At 43.7% G+C, this 15,737-nt stretch overlaps 1 protein-coding gene across 1 annotated transcript; it reads left to right on the forward strand.

The window, feature by feature from the left end:
• Positions 1-1,012: 1,012 nt before the first annotated feature.
• On the forward strand, positions 1,013-8,407 carry SFTPC (surfactant protein C). Its single transcript, XM_060251110.1, has 5 exons — positions 1,013-1,091; positions 1,811-1,951; positions 5,238-5,378; positions 6,591-6,701; positions 7,554-8,407. The coding sequence occupies exons 1-5, from the start codon at positions 1,047-1,049 to the stop codon at positions 7,686-7,688; spliced, it is 573 nt and encodes a 190-aa protein (XP_060107093.1). The 5' UTR covers positions 1,013-1,046; the 3' UTR covers positions 7,689-8,407.
• The last annotated feature ends 7,330 nt before the right edge of the window (positions 8,408-15,737 follow it).

Genomic DNA, 15,737 nt, shown 5'->3' on the forward strand with positions numbered 1-15,737 from the left:
TTGAAGCCTATGGTATAAACCAACAGTGAACATAGATCAGTCTGCCACCCCTGACATAGCCATTGTTTCCACACAGGGCTTTTTTGTAGATAAAGCCCAGCAGGAACTCATTTGGATATTAGGCCCCCAACCCTGGACACCAAGCCAGCCAGAACTGCTTTCCTGTGCATTCCTGCTCAAAAAGGCCCGAGTCTTACTGCTTGGTGTTTCTTGAAATCCATGTTATCAACATTATTTACACATGCACATTTTCACATAGCCCTAAGGGAGACACAGTTCTCTCCTCAAATCATTTAATTACCTTATTTGACTATTCATGATTTTTAGTAGAACTAATTTCATCTACTGAAGAGATGCAAAAGCTCATCCAAAGCCAGGAAAATGAAATTCTACCACAAGGAAATGAAATTCCACAGCTGCAAAGCCATTCAAAGTGAACAAATCAGATGTTTAGGTGATTGTGGCTTTTAAACAAGATATGTTTGACCATATTCACTGCAAAAGTTGCAACATCACTAATCCTGACATGTGCCCCTCCCTTCCTAATATCCTTCTTGTACCTGGAGCTAAGTAGTGTGTGCATCTTGAAACCTCTCATCAAGTTCTTGTGTTCTTACTTAGAACATCTCAAGAACTTTGTGACACAACTGATCAAAAGTGAGAAGGGCCCTTAATCCTGCTTGTATTGACAAGTGGAGCCTGTAACTTTATGGGAGCATGACAAACCTTTCAGAGCAAGTTGACTTTAGCCTTCAGAAGACAAAGAGACCCTTTGCTGCTAAGAGGCCCTTGTGCTTTTGGTAAGCTTCCTCATAGGCTCTTGGCTGACTTAAGTCCAAATGCCACTTATCAAACTTGTCCTTGAAAAAACTTAGTGAAAAACAGGTTCCCAAATCAAAGGGCAAAAGCCAAATATGGCTCTCAGCCAACAGCAGGTTCAAAGAGACAAGTGTTACCCACAGAGCTTTAGTTCCCACCATCTGATATAAATATTAGAAAGTTTCCAAAGAGCAGAGCAGAGCAGAACCCACTCAGAGTTGGCAAGGATGGCAATGGACAGCAAGGAGGTTCTTCTGATGGAGGCACCACCTGTAAGTCTCTCCTTCTGAAGTAATTTATTTCTTATCATGGCAGGTGTGGCTTCCAAGCCATGGCAATGGCAGCTAGAGTTGACCCATGGAGTTTTAGTGACTGTGGTCCAAAATTCCAACAGGCACAATCCAGAAGGAATTTCCCCTTCATGTATCTTGTTAAAATAAATAGGAATTGCACAAAACAGTGCAAGTTAATTTCAGTAGGACTCATAAAAAAGAACTTCCACTGGATTGTGCCCCTTGAGTCAGATCTGTCCACCTCCCATTCGTCCGCCTTCAACAGCACTCTTCATCCGCCACCCAAGCTTCCACTTAGTAGGGTCACCTGTCAATTGGAGGAAGACAAAATGGGAGCCAAGGTTGTGTGAATCTATTCCAACCTCCCACAGTTTCCTCCAAAGCATACGCTTTGGCTCTTGTTGCTTTCCCCTGTTACTTAGGGTGGTAAAACTGTGTTTTGGTTGTGCCACTTCAATCTACACGAAGGGCTCTCATGGCTGAATAGCTGATGTGAAAAAATACTCCCTTGGCATAGAAAGCTAGCAGGGAGAAAGGATCCAGTATAGACTTTACCTTACATACCTTTTCTATGTTTGTTGTTTTTCAATGGAGTTTTAAATTGTTACTTCAAGCCAATTGTTATACCTCAGATGAAACAAACAACATTCGTTATTATAACTGTGTTTCCATTTCCATCTTTCTTTCTACTGTTGCAGGATTATACTGCATCCCCCCGACTTCCTGGGCTCCCTTGCAAGAAGCTCTTGATTGTTGTGGTTGTGGTGGTAGTGATAGTCTTGGTTGTTTTGGGCTTCCTTCTGATGGGCCTGCATATAACTGAGAAGCACACTGAAACGGTAAGTGCAATAAAATGGCCGCAGGTACAGGAAATTCCAGGTGCTGATTGCGACAGTAAAACACTCCATGGCCCAGTGGTTCCTCTGCTGCTAGGCAGGAACTGCTTGGCTCATATCCAGCCTACTATAATACCAGCCCTGTTCACATGTTACAGAGCTTGCATGTACAATCCATGTGACGTATACACTTGATTTTTCTTTATACCTGTGTTGAATAATTCTCATGTTATATTCAACACATGTACAACTGAATGTGTGATTAAAAAGCACGTTTATCCAGGTACTGATCTCTGGTTTCATTTGTAAAGAATGGGTATTGGCTCTTTTTTATGGACAGGTGTATGCATATACATGCAGGCTGTTTGTGTATTCATTGTAACATGCAAACGTGGCTGGTGACAACTGTAGTAAAAGCAGGACTTTTTTGTAAAAAAAAGCCCAGCAGGGACATATTTGCAAATTAGGCCACACCCCCTGACACCAAGCCAGCTGGAACTGCATTCCTATGTGTTCCTGCTCAAAAAAAGCCCTAAGTAAAAATAAGTGGGTAAAAAGTTGTACCGCCAGTATTCTACACTGAGCCTCCCCCCCCTCAAAAAAAAACAAGAGTGAGAAATGTCAGCTACTTTCACACCTGGTGACCATGATAAAAGTGAGCTTGCCCCTTGCCTCTGTCTGCATCACTGCTGACATCAGAGGGGGAGGAGCCAACAAGCAAGCTTGTGTATGTGATTGGCTTGAGCAACCTAGCAGTGCTGTTAATGCCACTGTGGTTGAGCTTAGCTTAATTTTGACCAGGAGCAAGTCATCCACGGCAACAACATTACACACTGGGAAATTTTCCAGTAAATTATGGACTAGTTCCTAGAAGTGTAGAGTTGGTTACTTCCTGCTGCTAGCGACCCTAAACAGCAGTCAGAACACTGAACTGATTAAAAGTAAAGAAAGCTTTATTTAGGAACTAACAAACAGGATAGGACCCAGAAGAGATAAACCTTGCTACCTCAGAGAAAGTTCTAGAGACTGTTCTAGCAGAAAAGCCTAAGAGTAGCATCTGCTGACAAAAGCCCCTTTAGAAAGAAGGTACGACCCCTACATTCCTACCTAGCTGGAGCTTGCTGCCCCCTGGAGGATTTTTTTGTACAAAAGACATGGCTATATTCCAACACTCTTCACAGTACCCCTTAACTCAGGGGTGTCAAACGTGCGGCCCGTGGGCCGGATCTGCCCCACGGAGGGCTCCAATCAGGCCCTCCAGCAATTGGCTGTCATCTGCTTCATTTTCCCTTGCCACTCTTTCTCAATAGGAAAGCATGTGAACTATTTAGAAGAGAAATATCAGCATTAGGCTGAGAGTGTTTTCCACCCCAGGTTTACCCAGCAAATTTTCCTTATTTTTTTCTTTCACATTTTCCTTTGATTGGAGGTCTTGAATTTAGACTTCCCAGATAGTAGGCTGACACTGACCGCTGTACATGGCTGTTTCTCTGTTCTTGTAGTTGGTTTTTTTTTGGGGGGGGGGAGGGAAGTTGTATTTTTTTTTTAGTTGCAGTCATTTTTCTGGGGAAAATTATAGTTTTGTAGACAAGCACATAGCCCTCAGTCTGTGCCGTGGTGCCTTCACATGTTATTGACTAGTACTTGAAGCAGCTTCTGTACAAAAGCTCACAATGCCCAGCTGCTTCATGTTCCTCTGGGTCTTAGGCTCAGAGCATTGACCATGAGATGTCTGTAATGAATGTCAATGAATCAAAAGTAGGTTTGCAGCTTACAGATGTGCACACCTGAACAGCACATATTCAAGACTGGTACAGCACAGACATCGTCTGCAGTTTTTAATGCAATAATTCATAGCAAGAGGTGACATTTATCAGATACTGTAACACAAAATATTGCAAGTGGGCTAATATTTTAAGCATGTTTTATTTTAAGCAAAATCTTTAATTGTGTGTCTGTGCTCTTTATAAAGTTTATATGTCCGCTACCTGACATTACATTTTATGATACACATGGCTCAGCCCAACAAGGTCTCATTTATGTCAAATCCGACCCTCATAACAAATGAGTTTGACACCCCTGCCTTAACTCGTAATTTGTATGCGTAGTGCAGGCTCTGTGTTCTCTATACCCTCTCCCCTGGAAACTGACATTTGAGCAAGTTAAAGAAAGCAAAGGGTGCTGCTGCTGAAATGCACCATTCTCACTACTCTGGCTGACTATTCTTTCATTTCTCCCTCCAGTGCTCACACACAGGCGCGCACGCCAGTTGTGTTCAGTGGCTGAATGTGCTGAACAGTGTTAGGTTGCAGGCACAGTGCCACTGAGGAGCTGCAGTGGTTTTATTTGGCCTGGCTCACTGCCCTCCCAAAGCTTCAGAGCAGGCTGATACCCAGATTTTCTTTCATCACCTTCAAAAGCATGCTTAGCTAATCCATATCAATAAAAAAAAGGTTCCACAAGGTAACATGATTTTGATCTTCATCAATGTATTGATCACCGATGTCAGTCTTGTGTTCCAATCAATGGCCGGCATCCCTATCAATGCATCAAATCTTGCAGCTACTGCAAATGTCAGATGTGTAAGTGCTTCAGGTTTTTAAGGCCAGAAGAAATTATGCTAGTCAGGAGTCACAGTTTCTTTCCACCTAATTTACCAGGAATAGCTCTGTCTTTTCTTCTTCCCACTGGAAAGATAGCCAAAGTGCTCTGGCAAAGACCTCCTTGTCTCCTACTGTCTTGGGTTGAATCATGTAAGGCAACAAAACGTCTGCTGTGAGAAAAAGGAGAAACTCTGATCCCTGCACAGTTTAGACAAAGCAATTGCTATATACTCTTCAGTTTCCCAGTTGCTCTAGTTGTAGGAAGTTCCAAAGGGTTTCCTTCTGAGAAGAGAATACAGGTGAATTATGATGCTGTTGTAATATCTGTTCTGTTACAAATATGCAGATGGAGCAGAGGATTGGACAGGAACCCTGACAGATAGTTAAGCCAACAGCATTCCTTTACAGTTCCCCAACCCCCTCCCAACAGCTGCTGCCCAGCCAACAGGTGAAGAAACTCAAACTTCTGGTTGCTCTGCTGGCTTCTCCAGCTGAATCTGATGGAATGTGCTCAACAGCTAGTAATCACCCATCCTTAGAAGGCACTGATGCTTATTCAGATCTGTCGACTGAGCGACTTCTTTAACTATTAGCTTTTCAAGAGAATGCTTATTTCCTTGCTCTTATCTTCTGATCCACAGACACTTCTTTTCCTTTGCTCTTTGTTGCTCTCTTGTACCATCTAGGTCCTGCAAATGACCATTCAAGGTCTGGATGGAGATGGTTCTCTGCAGCACCTTTCCATGACTCGGAAAGAGCGGCTGGCAACATTCCATGTCCGTGTGGATAGCAATACTTCCGCCACTGTGGTGTATGACTACAGCAATGTAAGGTTTGCTTAATGTGTTTGGCATCTTTTGAAGGGAAATCCCTGAGGGGCAAGAGTGAGCATCACACAACTGCTGCTTCACATTTTCAGATGCATGCTTTCATGGCCTGCATGCCCTTATTGGAAGCATAGGTTCTCCTCATTTGGAGGAAATTTCTCATCTTTAAGGCTGCAGAAATTATTCTTATTAAGTTATATGGCACTTCTCAATTTTTAAAATATTTCAACTAGATCATCTCTGCAACAATTCATTCACAGGCAGGGAAATCTGGATGATTCCTTATTCCCTTTTTGTAGATAAGAAACTGAAGCTTAAAGATTCCTGACTTGCCTAGTGTCATTGTAACTGAGCTACAGTTAGAGATGGGCATGAACTGGGAAAATGTGGCTTGGTTTGTGGCATGCCTGGTTCATGAACCACGAACCATCATGAAATTTCAGGAGCCAAATGAACGGTTTGTGATGTGATAGAACAGCCCCCTCAGCCTGTAGAGACACCAAAATCACAGGGATCACCCGCTGACCCTCCTCTACCTGACTTCCATTTTTGGTGAGGATTGGGTTTACAGGGTCTGAGTAACCCCACCCCCAAATGGTGCCCCCAGGAAAGTGCTTTCTGGGGAAATGACAGGCATAGGTTCAGGAGTGTACAGAATGAATCCTGTAAAAGCTAGAAACAACAAAGTCACAGGGGACCTCCTGTGGATGCTCCTCCAAGTTCTGCCCCTTCTGTTGCTTTGAAGTTTGGTAAACATTTAGACTAACTGGAGACAGTCTATCTGGAAATGTATCCATAAACTGCCATGAACTGCTTGAAAGTTCATGACGGTTGACCTGCTACGAACTTCAGTTTACAAACCACAAACTGGCCAAAATTCATCATAAAGTGTAATTTGTGGACCGGTTTGTGCCCTTCCCTAGCTAGGATTTGCATACTGTCTTAATGTCAAGTACAAGAATTGTTGATTTAAGTGGAGAAGGACCTACTTTGGCAAAGGAGCTGGTGTGAACTGCAAGACATTTGAAAATTCCACACATCTCAAATCTTTGCATCCTTTGGTTTTCTACATGTAAGAGGGACATGGGAAGAAGCTACATGAATCTGGATCCTTGACAGGAAGGCAGGAACAGAATTGTGTGCGAGAAGGTGATTTGACTGAGACTGTGCATTAGGTTTTATAGTATACCCATGAATTCTGTATTTGCACAGCTGCTGATTGGGTACAGATCTTGGCCAGGACCGTCCTGCTGCGTCACCAAGATGAACAAGGAGAATATCCCAAGCCTGGATGATATCACCAAGTCTTTCCAAAAAGTTCAGGTGAGGTCAACCAGAAGGCATCACCATTGTGATTTCAGGGAGCACCCGTTGAAAAAGAGTTGTCTCCCTCACAGGGGAACACTTGGATGGAACGTCAGCATTTTGTGCCCAAAGACTCAACAAGGTCAAGATCCAAGGATCTCTATTCTGCACTAAAGAAACAAACCAAGGAGAAAGTTAGACTAAAGATTTCTCCTTAACATCTATTTTCCATGCACACATAATTCTTAAGTGGAGGGGGGAGACACACACATCCAACTTGCAGTCTGAAGGAACACACAGTGCATTCCTAAAGAGAATTATACCCCTCTAAACTTATTGACTTAAATGAACTCAGGCAAGTGTAACTCTGTTTAGGATTGCATTGACAGCCTAAGAACAATTAGCCCATGTGATCTAGTTGTGTGGACTAACTCCACTGAAAGTAACCAGATGGGAAAGTTCATAAGCAGGGCACCATGGCAACAACCAATCCTCTGTCCTTAATCCCCAGCATCTGGAGACAGTAGGTTTACTGCTAAAATATGAACAACTGGGTTTCTGGGCATAATGACACTACTATCTAATTCTTTTAATTTATCTTGAAGAGGAGCTGGAGGAAGGGGCAGTGCTTGCTGAGTTTATCAGAGCCCTCTCACTCCCGTAGATTGACAGAGGTTTCCACTTTAATATTCTCTAACAGATGGCTTATCCTCTCCTCAAAACCAGCCCAAACGAAAACATCAATATCTCTTCTGAAGGGTGAATAGCCATGAGAACAATTCTGGCTCTGCATAATGGAAAGTGATAGCAACGGGGTGCTGTCAGGTCATGTTCTGAGAATGCAACATTTTTTTTTCTTTTCTCCTTTAGTGCAAGCTTCCTACAGCCCCCCACCAGCAGACTGAGGAGAAGGAAGAAGGGCTCCTTGTCTTCCTGACTGATCGCTCTCTCCTGAGCACCACAGTTAACATCCTCTGCAGCAGCGTTCCCATCTACTGGGCTTAGAGGAGAGGTGGGTGACAAGCAAGTCTGACAAATGTCAAGGCCAACAACCAAACCTAACTTACCCACCAACTACAACTTCCAAAAAAGTCTTCTAACAATGTTCCTGTCAGAAAGAGTCCTGAGATGACTCATAGGGTACCTCTCTTCCCACACAATTCTGAAGCCTTTTTCTAGAGTCTTGTTTTTGAGTATGAACTTGATTAACCCCCCACCAAATGCTAAATCTCCCCCAACATGAAGGCCCAAGTGACATGATCAGCAGAGTCATGTGGTCAAATTATACCACTTCAGACTGAAAATGGGAGTTTAAGTGCTTGAGTGCTTCTCCTGTATAGAAAAATACACAAGTGGCATATCTGGGCTTTGAACAGCAGTTATGGAGCTGGGATTTTTTGTTGATATCAAGGAACACTCAAACATTCAGACCTCCCCAGACAGTCTGAAGTGGCACAGACCAGCATCAGGTAAGGCTGTAGACTATGTACCTTGCTTCTAAGCCATCAAGATTTCAAGGCAGTGGAAATGCACTAGACCCTTTTAAGTCTATTTGCCTAAATTTTAAATAATTGTCTTTTAGAATCATTATTGATGGTACCTAATGTGAACCAAACTTCGACAGGCCTTTTCCTTTATAATTTTTATTGATCTGCTGTCTTATGCTGTGTTTTTATGCTGCTTGCAAAAAAACCCCACGCCTATAATAAATGAAGCATGGAAAAGCAAAAGATGAGTTTAGGGGGGGGAAAGTCTCCATTATGTCACAAAGGATCCAGCTTTCATATTGCTGTGGGTGAACTGTGTAGCATAAGTGATATGGAGTCAAAATAACCATGGTATCCTTTCCATTCCATTTATCAAATAAGAGCTCCATGACACATCAATCTTGAGCAGTGGATAGCTGTTGTTAATAATTTATCACACAACAGACAAAAGAATAATCATGGTATCAACAGTGGTGCCCAAGCCAATATACCTGGGCTCCACTGTAATCACATCTCACCTTGCTGCCCTTTCTGTAATTTTTTTTTTCTGAGATCCCCCCCCCCCCTCTGAAAACCTACAGCTTTCAGACTATGTTTCTGGAACCCTCTTGGAAACTTATAGAGAAGATGAGTATTGGTGGACAAGCTACCAACTGAAGAACGCCTGCCTAGTTGTGCAGATAAAAACATGGCCATAAGGAATTATCTCTCTCGGCTTGACTTCGCGAATTATAGTGAAGTGTAAAAAGGCTGCATGAACTGTGCCCAAAAAGACACTACCCAAATTTATGTTCAGTGGCAGCTTTGCAGGGGTTCCTCATCAGAAGAGCCATTGTGGAAGGGGCCAGTTTCAGGGAGAAAGATTTAAGCCACAACAAATATATGTCATCTCTCTTTTTTACTTATACAGTTAGGGAAATGCTAGGCAGGATAAGAGGGAACAATCCATGATAGCTATTTTTATACATTGATTAAAGATAGAATGATTATTGCAATTGGAGTTCCAGTTGTGTACCTACCACTGTTAGGGTTGTCAGTTCTGTGTTGGGAAATACTTGGAGATTTTTGGGGTGGAGCCTGAGGAGGGGAGTGTGGGGAGGTGAAGGACCTCAGCAGGGTATAATGCCATAGACTCTATCTTCCAAAGCTTTTCCAGGTGAAGTGATTTCTGTCGCTTGGAGATCATTTGTAATACTAGCAGATCTCCAGCCACCACCTGGAGTTTGGCAACTCTAACCACTGTATGTACTAGTGTCCCATTTCTGGATGCAGAAGAGCAGATTTCTGTGAGTACATAAGGAATATCTTTGTCTTAATGGCAACAGGAGAGGCCTAGCCACATGTATAATTTACAATACTGAATTATAACTCACTCACAGTTAACTTTATGCTGAGTGAGGGTTATCAGCAGTGTGGGAGGAAATACAGAAAACTCTCAAGATTTAAAGTACAGGGCTGCCAATCCTAACAACCATTTTTTTATATTTTTTTTAGTATTTCACTCTACGTGGGACAATCCCATTTTGTCATCACAGCTCTGTAGAGTAGATTTGCTGAGAGAGCAGCTTCCTCCCAGCAGATGTCAAGTAAACTGTCTGGCCGATTTCGCACTAGAGCTTTAATCCTGGTTTAACTCTATCCCCAAACTGACTTTCTACACTAGAATCATAGAGTCAGAGAAACCAACTTTATGACTCTATGATTCTATGGTTTTAGTGTAGAAAGTCAGTTTGGGGACAAAGTTAAATCAGGATTAAAGCTCTAGTGCGAAATCGGCCTCTGAGTTTGGATTTGAACCCAGATCTAATAACTCACTAGCAGTAAACACTGAAATAAATAACAAGCAGAACCATGTATGGTTCTGTGCTTACACTCGCAAAACAAGTAAATTTACATATGTGTCATTTGTATCATATCAAAAAATCTGATTTTTTTTTTTAAGAACTGAGTTTCAGGTTAAGAAAGAGGAGGCATGAAAGGAAGGAACATTGCAAGACAACTGATGGTTCTTCATTAATACTACAGAATGCATTCCTAGGCAGGCTTACTAAATTTTATGTCCTATTCTAATTGCCAATCCTCTTAGCAACTGGCAGAGAATGGTGGGGGAACTTAACAGGAGAAAGAGAAAGGCCCAGGCCATATTGCTTGTGTTGCACTGGAAGTGACATAATCAAGGCAGTAACTTCCAAGTGACACACTGGTATCTGGGCAAAACTCCATGGTAAAATCAGCTTCTACCATACAGTCTTTTGCCCAACTACCAGAGTGTCACAGAAGTCACTAATGTGATGACATTACTTTCTGTATGAGACTGGTGACATGGCCTGGACTTTCCTCTTTCTACGGTCCATAATAAAAACAGTAAAAAACCAATTTAAAATATAAAATCTAAGATTACAAAGATTAAGATGGCAGATTCTGCCTCACAGATGTGACCTATTATCCTAGTCCAGCAGATCTTGCAGCGCTGGGATGGAATAAGGGGGTGGAGAGGCCGGTAACAAGTGACGCCCACTGCCTCAGCTGAAAGCCTGGTGAAAGAGCTCTGTTTTACAGGCCTTGCAGAATTGAAGCAGATCCCACAGGGCCCGGATCTCCAGGGAGAGCTCACTCCACCAGGCAGGCTCGTTGAGGCCAGATGGATATCTCTGGGGCTAGGTATTACCAGAAGTTGTTGGTTTGCTGACCGTAAGGATCTACGGGGCTCATACAGGGAAAGGCAGTCCCAAAGGTATGCTGTCCCTTGGCCGTATAGGGCTTTAAAGGTTAGTACCAACACCTTGAACCAGATCCAGTACTCAATGGGTAGCCAGTGCAGTTCACGCAGCACAGGATGGATCCATGCCCATATAGGTGGCAAAGTCAATATCCGTGCAGCAGCGTTCTGCACCAGCTGGAGTTTCCGGAGGAGGGTCCAGGGCAGCCCTATGTAGAGAGAGTTACAATAATCTAGCCTGGAAGTGACCATTGCATGGATTACTGTGGTCAGGTCGTGGGGGTCGAGATACGGGACCAACTGCCAGACCCGCCTCAGATGGAAAAAGGCCAATCAGGCAGTGGTGGTAACCTGGACCTCCATAGTTAGAGAGGCATCCAGAAATACCCTCAGGCTCTTCACCTTCGATGTGGACATCAATGGAGCCCCATCAAAGGATGGGAGCCTGATCCCTGACCCCAGCCCGCATAACCTAGACACAACACCTCCGTCTTCAATGGATTCAGTTTCAACCAGCTCTGTTGCAACCAACCAGCCACGACTTGCAATGCTGTACCCAATTCCTCTGGGGCTGAATCCAGGCGGCCATTCATTAGCAGATAGAGCTGGGTGTCATCTGCATATTGTCATCATCTCCGGATGATCTGGGCAAGGGGGAACATATAGATGTTGAATAACATTGGGGAGAGAATTGCTCCCTGCGGCACACCACATTGTAATGGGTGCCGCTGGGATAGTTCACCCCCAAGTGCCACACTCTGTCCCCGACTTTGGAGAAAGGAGACCAGCCATTGTAGAGCCAGCCCCCATATCCCTGCATGGACGAGGTGGTGGATCAACACTTCATGGTCGACCATATCAAATGCTGCTGACAGATCAAGAAGGATCAGCAGCGCCGAACCGCCTCGATCCAGATGCCTCCTGAGATCATCCACCAAGGCGACCAACACCGTCTCCGTCCCATGGGCAAGGCAGAAGCCAGACTGGAAGGGATCCAGGACAACAGCATCCTCCAAGAAAGCCTGAAATGGCGTTGCCACTGCTTTCTCCACTACCTTGCAAGGAATGGCAAGTTTGAAACGGGGCGGTAGTTTGCTAGGGCCGTAGGGTCCAGAGATGGTTTCTTCAAGTGGTAGGTTTCACAGCAGCCAGGGTCTTGTCAATTTCATCCTGGGAGAGCAGGCTGAAATGGTCCAAAACTGGACCTGAAGAGAGGCAAGGGGCTTTCTTTTAAAAAATGAAATCAGAGATCCTCAAAATGTTTAATTCTGTGCTGTCATGGTATATCTCCCCCATGTCAGCACAGAATTAAACATTTTGAGGATCTCTGATTTCATTTATATGTGTGTGTATGTGTGTATTTACACATATACATATATATACACATATATACATATACACACACACACTGGCCTGCTGCATATGGATTATTCATACTGCTGACTGTCAAGATTTAATCACTGACTCTTGAGAACAAATGAGCTCTATGAATATTGTGTCACTAATTAATTTGGTATCTCTGGGAGTTTTCCACATGCTGAGTAGACCCAAGGGAGAAGCACTTTCATGTGGTACAGAGAAGTCAAAAATAATTACCACACATCGTTTGAAGAACCAGACCTGGAACATTATTCCAATTAGCTTGAGATATTCTGGATGGTGTTTTAGAATTGCTTCCTACCTAATCTTGTACTAGCTGCACTTGGGGGCTATTCATTACCTGAATTGTACAATAAAATGAACCAGTTTTCTTGTACTGGATTTGGTCAGTCTCCTGATTTCCAATTAGCAGGATTTCCAATTGCATGATGTAACTACAAACAGAGTGAGAACTGTCCATGGCAAAAAGAGAACAAAAAATTAGGTTGGTCTTATCTCATAATTATCCATCCCTTTTCAGGCCAGTATTCCAGTTTCTTATACTCAGTTATCTCCCAGCTAGGATTGTGTTGATCGAACCAATAACACCACAGTCTGAAAGATAAACCAATATTAGGGTCTGAAAAGCGAGTAAACCCCATATCATGCTAGACTTCACCGAAACTTCTACTAGGTTCCTCCCTAATAGGTTATATACTGGAAATCAAAATGAGGCAGCCCTATTAAGAGACTGCTGCACACTCAACTTGTGCACACCAAAAAATCTATACAAACATGAGGAAACCACAGTTCACCGCTGAATAGTATTGTTACAAACAATACAATACACCCATGAGTGATGAAAAGTTCCAAGAGCAGTATCCAAATTGGTTCCTGTTCAGTGGGAGATAATGATGGTCGTTTTGTGTGATATTTGCTTGATCCATAACACCACAAGCAAAGCATCTGGGAGGCAAAGCATTTCTCCTTCATGGCAGCAGACCTGCTAGGCCGTATCAGATCCTGAATAGATCCAGCACTCTAAAACATGTGCACCCCTGAAACTTTCCTTCAGACAGGAAAGGTCTCCAACTTCTGATGGATGCTAGAACCGAGCCAACAAGGCACCCTCCCTTAGTACCCTCTGCACTCATTGAGGAACAGTAGAATTCTTTTATAATTAAATTATTTTATGTAGCACAAGTCCCTAGTGACAGAATCATTTATAGTACTGAGTAATTTCACAGACATATTGAATGTTTTAGTGAAAATCTGTGGGAAGGAGGGGCAGAGTCCAGCTGTACTATATTGGCTCCTAAATGAATGGGACACAATGGTTACAGGGAAGCTCAAATACCAATCTAGAGTGTATTGCCTGGAGCTAAAAGCATTGACCTTTGTGATAATCTGGGCCTCCTTGGTGAAGGTGGAACTAGTACGCTGCCCAGTCAATATATTGTGGTGCACTTTTCACTTAAGTAGTGAGCAGTTCCATGTGCATCACTGCCAGATTTTGTTTTCTTTGGAATTGCAAATCTGGAGAAAATTTCCTGTATCTTTAGTATAGGTTTATTGTGCAGAAATGGGCAGTTGAAGCTTACCCTGGCATGGAGTTAAAGGATATCACCTGGTAAACATATCCCATTAAGTTTCTATTAAAAGGGATGGGAGCCTGTAGCCATGGGGGTACATTTGAGGGTGATGTCCCCACCAAATGTGCCTTCCCTTCACTTCCTCTTGCCCTCTCCTGGTACCCCCTGCCATCCCCTGGGAAGTGGAGCCTGGGATGACCAGTGATGATAGCGCCTGCGCCAGCCCAGGCTTGGGCTCCTAATCAGGGCTGTCTCCCTTTGCTCATGGTGGCTGCAGGTTATGAAGGCTTGGCAGAAGTGATGTAATCACATCAGGGAAGTGTCCCTCCACCATCCACATTTCTGGCTACAGGACATTTTTCTCCAAGTCTGTTGGCAACCCCTTTTGGAGACAGGCATGGAAATGCATGGCATCTTTATATATAAGTTGAACACAGTGGCACAAGTAAACAAGGAGCAGACTGTACAGTAGGTAGCATAGCTGCTCATCCTGCATGAAAGAACTGCATGTGCAGTTCTCCTCCACTTCACCCCCAGATGCCTTTCCCACTTCAGCTGCAGCTAGAAACTTCCAGCTCCTTCCACCCTGCCTAATTCAAAATTGCGTCTGCCTTTAGCTGGAAGCTGTCATTTCCCCCAGCTCTGATAGGTGTTAAGGCTACAGCCATCAAAGTTCTTTCACAAAGTCCCTGGTCACTTGACAGTGATTAAGGAAGCCAAAATATTATAGGAGGAACATTTAAAACAGAGAGGGTCTAATAGGAAAAGATAGCCTTCCTCGGTATCCTATTACCTCCAGGTTAATTTTATCTGTAACTTTCTTACACTAATTCTTGGGGATACCATGTATATCATGTGCATGTAGACTGTGGCACATAGCACACGGCACCTCCAGTTCACATGAATCCTTATGCTGCACATAAACATACATGTTGTGTAATAGTTTCAAATGGCTGCACAGCATTAAGTAGTTAGCGGGAATGTGAAGGAGAAATAATTGTGTGAGAGAAGCTGAGGCATGAAACCATGCTCGCAGAGTACAAAACAAAGACACAAACACAAAGTTTCAGTCACATTCAAATAACTCTTATTCAGGCCTTTTTTGGTAGAAAAAGCCCAGCTGGAACTCATTTGCACATAGGGCTGCCAAGTCCAATTCAAGAAATATCTGGGGACTTTGGGGGTGGAGCCAAGAGACTTTAGGGGTGGAGCCAGGAGACATTGGAGGTGGAGCCAGGAACAAGAGTGTGACAAGCATAATTGAACTCCAAGGAAGTTCTGGCCATCACATTTAAAGGGACAGCACACCTTTTTAAATGTCTTCCTTCCATAGGAAATAATGAAGGATAGGGGCACCTTCTTTTGGGGCTCATAGAATTGGACCCCCTGGTTCAATCGTTTTGAAACTTGGGGGGTACTTTGGGGAGAGGCACTAGATACTATACTGAAAATTTGGCACCTCTACCACAAAAAACAGCTCCCCTAGAGCCCCCGAAACCTCCAGATCAATTCCCCATTATACTGTATGAGAATCGATCTCCACATAGGGAATAATGAAGTGCTCAGCAGACGTTTCCCTCCCCCCCCCCTTTTCTGGTGACTCTGAAGCGAGGGATTGGCCTCTCTACTCACAAGTTGCTGCCAATTTCTTCAAAGTTATACAGACACACCATCCCAAGAGGAAGCCTTTCAATCGGAGACTGAAGCCTTCGAAGGTTGAAAGGCACATGGTCCTCTGGGGGCAGGAAGGAGTCTGGGAAAGCGGAAGACCCCCGCTGGGACCTGGGCATTGGCAAGCCTATTTGCACTTTAGGCCACACCCCCTGGCACCAAGCCAGCCAAAACTGCATTCCTGTGCGTTCCTGCTAAAAAAAAAAGAGGGAAGCTTATACACATA

Source organism: Heteronotia binoei, chromosome 12, assembly GCF_032191835.1.
Source record: "Heteronotia binoei isolate CCM8104 ecotype False Entrance Well chromosome 12, APGP_CSIRO_Hbin_v1, whole genome shotgun sequence".
Taxonomy (NCBI): domain Eukaryota; kingdom Metazoa; phylum Chordata; class Lepidosauria; order Squamata; family Gekkonidae; genus Heteronotia; species Heteronotia binoei.

Excerpts from the sequence above, each read along its gene's own strand:
- SFTPC (XM_060251110.1), top strand. The coding sequence starts at position 1,047 with ATGGCAATGGACAGCAAGGAGGTTCTTCTGATGGAGGCACCACCT. Across the intron at positions 1,092-1,810 it reads TTCTGATGGAGGCACCACCT|GATTATACTGCATCCCCCCG; the intron begins GTAAGTCTCTCC and ends CTACTGTTGCAG. Across the intron at positions 1,952-5,237 it reads CTGAGAAGCACACTGAAACG|GTCCTGCAAATGACCATTCA; the intron begins GTAAGTGCAATA and ends TGTACCATCTAG.